At 40.6% G+C, this 8963-nt stretch overlaps 1 protein-coding gene across 1 annotated transcript in view; it reads left to right on the forward strand.

The window, feature by feature from the left end:
- Positions 1-6083, forward strand: part of LOC129706372 (host cell factor 2-like) — a 46527-nt gene extending 40444 nt beyond the window's left edge. Inside the window, exons 22-25 of the mRNA XM_055650645.1 lie at positions 645-830; positions 1794-2091; positions 2918-2975; positions 3867-6083. Of these exons, the coding sequence (XP_055506620.1) occupies positions 645-830; positions 1794-2091; positions 2918-2975; positions 3867-3906 (582 nt within the window). The 3' untranslated portion in view covers positions 3907-6083. The remainder of the gene's footprint in view (positions 1-644; positions 831-1793; positions 2092-2917; positions 2976-3866) is intronic.
- The last annotated feature ends 2880 nt before the right edge of the window (positions 6084-8963 follow it).

An 8963-nucleotide genomic window follows, 5' to 3' on the forward strand; every position in this document is an offset into this window, starting at 1 on the left:
AGTTATAGTCATACAGTGTGGAAACAGGCCCTTCAGCCCAACTTGCCCACATCAACTAACATGTCCCATCTGCTCTACCCCCACATGCCTGCATTTGGGCCACATCCCTCTAAACTTGTCCTATCCATGTACCTGCCTAAATGTTTCGTAAACATTGCAATAGTACCTGGCTTAACTACCTCCTCCGTCAGCTCGTTTCATAAACCCACCACCCTTTGTGTAAAAAAACAAAAATACCCCGTAGGTTCCTATGAAATCTTTTCCCCCTCACCTTAAACCTATGTCCGCTGATTCTCGATTCACCTACTCTGGGCAAGAGTGTGCGTTTACCTAATCTAATCCTCTCACGATGTTGAACACCTCTTAGATCACCTCTCTTCTTCCTGTGCTCCAAGGAAGAGTGTTCTAGTCTGTTCAACCTCCTCCTGTAGCTCAGGCCCTCCAGTCCTAGCAACATCCTCCTAAATCGTAAATCTCCTCTACACCCTTTCCAGCTTGGCAACATTTTTCGCATGACATGGTGCCCAAACCTGAACACAATATTCTAAATGTGACCTCACCAACGTCTTGTATAACTGCAACATGACCTCCCAACTTCTATACTCAACTTGATTTTTAAATATGTAATACTTTGTTTGCTGTAGGATGCAAGTGCTAACATCCCAGACTACAGCATGCTGAAAAAGCAAGAGCTCTTGCCAGGGACCGCGTATAAATTCAGGGTTGCAGGAATCAACGCATGTGGAAGGGGTTCCTTCAGCGAGATATGTGCATTCAAAACTTGTCTCCCTGGATTTCCTGGAGCTCCATCAGCGATCAAGATAACCAAGGTACAAAGGGAGGTTGGGACATCAATTACAGAGAACATTTAGTTACGCATTTTTTAAATTTAATCATTTATTTAACTTTTTTATAATACATAACTTTTTACTACAGTGGTATTTTCACAGAAAATTCAATCATTAGTAATTGTTAGTGAAATCAATTGGAAAAACTTCACACACATGACAGTACATCTCTAAATTAATTTCCTAATCGATCTCCAAATAGTTTAGTTTAGATATAAGGCACGGAAACAGACCAGTGATCCCAGCACACTAATACTATCCAGCACATGCTAGGGACAATTTACAAATTTACCAAGCCAATTAGCTTACAAACCTGTACGTCTTTGGAGTTTGGGAAGAAACCGGAGCACTCAGAGAATACCCACACAGGTCACTGGGTTGGTCACGGGGTAATGTACAAACTCCATACTGGCGGCACCCATAGTCAGGATCGAACCCGGATCTCTGGTGCTGTAAGGCAGCAACTCTACCGCTGCACCACTGTGCCGCCCAAATAGTTTAATTTATTATTGTCACGTGTACTGAGATACAGTGAAAAAATTTTGCTTACATGCTATCAAAGAAAAGACTATACTATCAAGCTGTGCACAGTTAAAGATAAAGGATAAAGGGTACAACATTTAGTGCAAAGATATAACATTGAACTTTCTTGAATTGGACTTCAAAGGTCTCCAATGAGGTAGATTGGAGGTCAGGATCGCCCTCTAGCTGATGAGAGGACCATTCAGTTGCCTGATAACAGCTGGGAAGAAACCTTTTCATAATCTGGAGGTGTACAACTAAAATAAAGATGAACTTGTTCTAATATACACGAGGAAGCGGGTCGGATGGTGTAGAGTTGCGAGGTGGTGAATTGTTACTATAAATGTAACTTTATTTTGAAATCTTGTGTCGGGAGTTGAATTGAGTGCAGATTTTAACCTCTCACTGGCCCTGCCTCCACAGAGTGCTGATGGGGCTCACCTAACCTGGGAACCGCCTGCGACAACTGCTGGAAAAATACTGGAGTATTCCGTCTATCTGGCAGTGCGCAGCATTCAGGTGACAGAATCCAAGTCTGGAAGCCCGGCCCAGCTGGCCTTTATGCGGGTATACTGTGGCACCAAGCCCTCGTGTGTGGTCTCCTCATCACACCTTGCCAATGCACACATTGATTGCACAACAAAGCCTGCTATCATTTTTAGGATTGCAGCACGGAACGAGAAGGGATACGGACCAGCTACACAAGTTAGATGGCTTCAAGGTAAAACTTTTAATTTATTGTCCTGTTACATGAATTATTTGCAACTTTGGAGATACAGCGCAGAAACAGGCCCCTCAGCCCAGTGAGTCCACGGTGATCAGCGATCACCCCGTACACCAGCACCATCCTATACACTAGGGACAATTTACCATTTTACCAAAGCCAATTAGCCTACAAACATTGGATTGTGGAAGGAAACCAGAGCACCCAGAGAAAACCCATAGTCGCAGGGAGACCGTACAAACTCCGTACAGACAGCACCCATAGTCAGGTTGTGTGTACTCGAACTCCAGCACTTTATGTCTATACAAGTGTGTCCAACCTCTCCTTATAGCTAATACCTTCTAATCCAGGCCACATTCTGGTCAAACCTCTTCTGCACTCCACTAAACTAGCAAAACTATTGAAAATCAGAAAACTGCACCAGCTGAAAATCTGAAATATAACAGGAAATCCTGGGAACAAGTAGGCCAGGCAGCATGTTTGGAAGCAGAAACAGGTCTTTTTCCATAGATGCAGCCTGACGTAGGAGCGTTTTCAGCATTTTTTGTTTTTATTATGGAAAAATGATTTGGGTTGTATCCACACAGTCTACTTTTAATTTACAGAGGTGTACTATAAGTGAGACAGAACTTCAGAAATAAACACATACTAGAAATACTCGCGAGTTTGGACAGCATCTGCGGGAAGAGCCCACCCCTGACAAAACTAAGCTCCTGGCTAAAACCCGGTTCTGTCTGGTCTGGTTCGTTGAAGGCATTAGAAATGTACTCCCATTTTGTTGCTCCTGTGAGAATGTTAACAATCTGCTCTCATTATCCGTTAGATGCAGGTGCACAAGGAACAAAGAGCACAGTAAAGAGGTCTACAGTATCACCAGACAAGTGAGTGACCTATTAGTTCTTGAGGTTAAAGAGATTCATTTGTTTTTAATTCAATTACTCCAGTTTATAATTTATTTGCTTTTTTAAAACGTTTTTAAATGGGCTTATTAGTTTCTGATTTTTTTTAAATCTGACAGCATTGGGATTAACAGGTCTGGGCTAAGGCAGGAGAGCATGGGTTAGCCTACTATATGTCTATCTGAATGCCTCCTAAACGCTGTGTCTACCTCTACCTGCATCCCTGGAAATGCGTTGCAGGCACCCACTACTCTTTTTCAAAACAAAAGCTTGCCCTCCACATCTCCATTCAACTTTTATAATTTTTATATACTTGTATCAAGTCTCCCCTCAACCTCCAACAACCTTCAGGACAGGGAAACACAAGTACTTTTCATGACTAGCATTTGTCACTTTGTTTCTTTGCGAAATTTGCCATCGGGGCATAGTTTCAGAATAAGGGCACAGCCTCAGAATCAAAGGATGTACCTTCAGAATGGAGATGAGGAGGGATTTATTTTGCCAGAGGATGGTGAATCTCAGGAATTATTTGCACAGACGGCTGGGGAGAACAAGTCATTGGAAATTTTGAAAGCAGAGATTGGTAGATTATTTATTAGTAAGGGTGTTGAAGGTTAAGGGGAGAAGGCAGGAAAATGTAGTGGGGATGGGAACATCGATCAGCCATGATTGAATGGCGGAGCAGACTCGAAGGGCTGAAGGGCCTAATTCTGCTCCTATGTCTTATTGTCCTATCAGTAGCCAAAATATGTGGCTGCAAAAGGCAATAACTGTAAGGAAAGTAAAATGGAGGAGAAATATAATAAAAGATTAGGTTAGGTTGACCGCTGTTTTAAAGTATCTATTAACACAATGTCTTGAATGTGATTACAGCACTAAAAGTGGAGGTGCCAAGAAGTCCAAGTTTGAATGATGAAAAGACGACTTTTCTATTTGCTGGATGAAAGAAGTAAAGTACTGTCGGATAGTATTTGTATTTATTTTGTAAATGTTTTGTAATATGTTCCTGTTATACTCTTAATTCCTATAACTTGTGAGCTTCTTAGAGAAGGAATTTAATTTGTATTAATTGTATATAGTACATTTCTTGTTTTAGAACTGTGACAGATAGTCTTGAGGCAAGTTTTAAACGATAGCTTTTTAGAAACATTATAATGTAGATTTTAAATTTGTATTAACATTACTGTGCAGAGTTCATCTAGGTGGCTTGTTTCTAAAGTGGATTATTCTGAAATCACTACAGTAGTGATTGGGTGTTTGCTGTGCAAGCATTGGTTTAAAGAGTTTTCAAAGAAATGTTGGTGTTTCACCTTGTTGCAGGTGGATTAGATAGGTCTTTAAAGCATGTTTTTATGTGGATGAAGTTTGGGACCAAAAAAAATGGCACTAAGGAGAAGCAGCTTTGTTCTCAGAGTAGCACTTACACAGATTCTGAATCACCATTAGAAACAAAAGTTATTGGAAAAATCTTTCTTTGTGCGTGAGTGTGTGTGTGAGTGTGCGCAGGCCACTGAGTGGCATATTTTGTGCATGATTTGAGATGAAAAATTTGAAACTGCTTTTTTATTTTCAATTTTTATACAAATATAAAAATGAATGAAGATGCATTGGATATAAAAGTTGTATGACCCGACCCCACTTTTTTTTTTTTTTTTTTAATACAAGTGTTCCTCGTAAACGTCACTAACCACAATTGTCTTTTGTTGACGCATTATGAATTTTAGAATGCTTTCAGTGGCAGCAACAGTTTGGTTTCTTCAAATTTAAAGACTTGCCCCTCAGCTCCCACCAACACATACTGTACCTGTATTGAAATTGTTGGGGAACCCTCAGCTATGTGTATGGAAGAGGTATTGATAAGTCTTCCAACAAACTACTTATAACCAGCAATATCAAGCTGCTTTAAGCGTAGTAAATCCTTGCCTCAATTGCACGCATTGAATCCAACAAAGTTGCTTTTACAAGTGCTTCCTATTTTGGTAGGAACCATTAATTCCCAGTACGTTGTGGGGTCAAGCAATTTGACAGATTTATGACCCAACCCTTTTGACCAAACATTGCTTAACGCTGTAATGCTGGCTAATTTCATCATATGATTGTACAGTTCAGAATTACTATCGGCTAAATAACTACTAGGTTTCTATTTGTCACTGAACTCAATGGCTTATAATTTGCATCGTTTTTTTTCAGATTTGCCTTCTTGTTTACCAATTTAACAGTGCAAAAAATGCAGAATAGGCTTGAGTTTAATTTTAGGTGAACTACACATAAAAAAAATCTTTGCACAAAATGCTTTTGTTAACAGTGGTTCAGCTTTAGGAATATAGACACAAAAAGCTGGAGTAACTCAGCGGGACAGGCAGCATCTCTGGAGAGAAGGAATGGTTTCAGATTGAGACCCAGCTTTAGGAAGGTGCATTGGGAGTGTCAGTCTGGGGGAGGTTTATAATGTTTAGTAACACTGCTCTTTTATCTTTCTACGCATATTATGCATAATATTATTTGAGTAATCCATATTTTGGTGAGACATGTTAATCCCTTTAGCAGTAAATACTGCCTTAAACAAATCTGTGCATTTTCTTTTAAGTTAAAAGCTACATTTTCAGCAGTGCAACAATGGACAAATAATTGGCACATTTTCTCATGCCTTGTGATTGGATACTCATTTTGTACAGCTAACTCAATAAAAGCCGGAAATGATTTTTTTGATTTTTTTGTTTTAAAGACAGTGCAGATGTTATTTTTATAACCCTTATTTAAGGTTTGCAGCGGAATCCTTTGTTCTTTTAGCCAATTCCTGCTGTTCAGCGAAAATAAGCGATCTGAAGAAGGATTTGACCAGAACTGTCTCCGTTAGATTTTATGCTGTGATGAAAATAAAAAAGAAAAGTTGCCAAATCTAAATGCTTATCTCTTGACCATGCGTTCTAGTTCTACCTATCCACAACAGCATGCTCCGAAAATGGCTTAAACTGAAGAGATATTTAATTTTGTTCACTATAGTGTACATATTGTGAAACTACGCTCTTTGTATTCTTGCAATATTGATCTTATTTATGAGCCATCACTTAATAAAGTTTGGTGAAGTCTTCATTGGGCAATTCAACTTTTCTCTGTAACCAGGGCAGAGAGGTAGGAAGAAAATACCTGTTTTTGGTTTCCACCAAATATGTTTGTGATTTCTCCTTTTTTTAAATGCTTGTTTTACTTTTGTTTGAGAGAAAAGTGCTGTCCTTTGTTTCCATGAGGTAATAGGTGAATCACCAATATGCTGTCTCCTTTACCTACTTTAGAGAATGCATTTTTCTTTTCATTTTACTGCTAGCAGAATATTAACTGCAATTTTAACAATGCATCACTTGAGAATGGTTATCCTTTCTTGCTTCAAAGAAAAATTGTATATAAAGGAATTGTGTTTTAATTTGTGATTTTTTAAATATACTTTAATTTCAAAAAGTCATGCATTTCTTATAGAAGGGTTCCGACCCAAAACATCGCGTATTCATTTTCTCCAGAGATGCCGCCTAACTTGCCGAATTACTGCAGCATTTTGTGTCTCTTTGGTAGAAAACAGCATCTGCGGTTCCTTCCTACACATCCTATACATTTCTTGTCAATTCTACCGTCACTTTTCCAGTGCCAAATCCCTAACAATTTGCCAAAAGGGGCTTTTACCGCAAGGGTCGGTGCTCGGGCCGCTTCTCTTCACGTTGTATATTAATGATTTGGATAAGGGGATTGAAGGCTTTGTGGCCAAGTTTGCAGATGATGCTAAGATAGGTGGAGGGGCAGGCAATGTAGGGGAAGCAAGGACTCTGCAGAAGGGCTTGGACAGGTAAGGAGAGTGGACAGTGAAGTGGCAGATGAAATTCAGTGTAGCAAAGTGCGGAGTCATGCATTTTGGTAATAAGAATAAAGGCGTAGATTATTTTCTAAAAGGAGCGCAAATCCAGAAATCCAAAGGGATTTAGGAGTGCTGATGCAGGACTCCCACAAAGGTAATTTGCAAGTCAAATCAATACTAAGGTAAATTCAATGATAACATTTATATCAAGGACTGGAATACAAAAAATAGATGTAATGCTGAGGCTCTTTAAGGCGCTGGATAGGCCGCAATTGGAGCAGATTTGGGCCACATATCTGAGGAAGGATGTGCTGGCTCTGGTAAGCGCCCAGAGGAGGTTTACAATAATGATCCAGGAATGAGTAGGTTAGCATCTGATGAACAATTGATAGTACTGGGCCCCTACTCACTGGAATTTAGAGGGGGGGGGGGGACCTCATTGAAACTTAATGAAAGGCATAGAGTGGATGTGGAAAGGATGTTTTCACTGGTCATAGCCTCAGAATTAAATGCCGTTCTTTAGAAAGGAGGAACTTATTTAGTCAAAGGATGGAACTCATTGCCACCGAGGGCTGTGGAGGCCATGTCAGTAGATATTATGATTCTGAGGCAGCATAAAGTGTAGATGGTCAATGGAGAAAGGGCTGGCTATGATGGACTGGGCTATATCTCCAGTACTCTGACATTTCGGCAGTCTTGGGTAGCGTTGAACCCAAACCAACCTGTGATGCACCCTGACAGCATGCTTTCTATGCTGTAGTTTGTAAATTTTGGAGACATTCTGAATTTCCTCAGTATCCTGAGGAGTTGGGGCACTGATGGCTGTCGCATCAATGTGGATGGTCCATGACAGATTGTCAGTAATATTAATGCCAAGAAACTAAACGCAACCATTTTCACTTTGACACTGTTAATGTTGACTGGGGCATGTACTTCACCATGCTTCCTGAAGTCAATAGTGAGAGGTTGTTGACCTGAATCTATGTTACTAAGTTCTCCATCTCCTTTCTGTATTTGAGAAGATTTAAGCTGGAGTAGCAGTGGGGTGGGTTCCAGAGCAGCAGGTCAGTAAGTGGAAGAATTGTTGTAAGGTAGAGGTCATGACCATCATTGTAGACCTTAATCTCAACCACGTTGATGATTTTAGAAAGAACCCAAATTCCTGGAGTAACTTGTGTGTAGGAACTGCAGATGCTGGTTTACACTGAAGTACTTCAGCAGGTCCTGCAGCATCTCAGACCAGGGATGGGTGACATTTCAGTCTCAGGTACAGACCAAGAAGATTCAACCACACCACACTGTCTCAACAAGGCCACCAGCACAATCAAGAATGAGTCTCGCCTTGGTCACTCTCTTCTCCCGTCAGGCAAGAGCTATGGAATCAGTACACATGATAATAAACTAAGGGTGAAGGACAACAGTGCACCAATCTGGTCACAATTATACATGCTTGCCTTTATTCCAGGTGTTCAATCGCTAGCATTTAAATTCCACAGGTGCTTTGGTGAGAATAGTTTGATGGCACTGGCCTGTCTACTCACTAGAGTTTTGAAGGATGAGAGGAGACCTCATTGAAACTTACCAAATAGTGAAAGGCCTGGAGAGAGTAAATGTGGAGAGGGTGTTTTCACTGGTGGGAGAGTCAAGGATCAGAGGGGCACAGCTCAGAATAAAAGGACGTACCTTTAGAAAGGTGAGGAATTTCTTTTGTTAGAGGGTGGCAAATCTGTGGAATTCATTGCCATGGAAGCCAAGTCATTGGGTATTTTTAAGGTGGGGATTAACAGATTCTTGTTGGGGTTTCAAGGATCATGGGGAGAAGGCAAGAGAATGGGGTTGAGAGGGAAAGATAGATCAGCCATGAATGAATGGTGCAGTACACTTGATCGTTTGAGTATCATAGTACTGCTCCTATAACTTTTGAAGAATACTCTGCTCCTTTAGAGATAGTGTGGAAACAGGCCCTTCTGCCCACAAAGTTTGCACCAACCAGCGTGCACTAGCACTAGCACCATCTTACACACTAGGGACAATTCACAATTTTTACCGAAATCAACTTACAAACCTGTACGTAACGTCGTTGGAGTGTGGAAGGAAACCGGAGCACCCGGAGAAAACGCATGTGG

This window comes from Leucoraja erinacea, chromosome 19 (assembly GCF_028641065.1).
Source record: "Leucoraja erinacea ecotype New England chromosome 19, Leri_hhj_1, whole genome shotgun sequence".
Lineage (NCBI taxonomy): Eukaryota > Metazoa > Chordata > Chondrichthyes > Rajiformes > Rajidae > Leucoraja > Leucoraja erinaceus.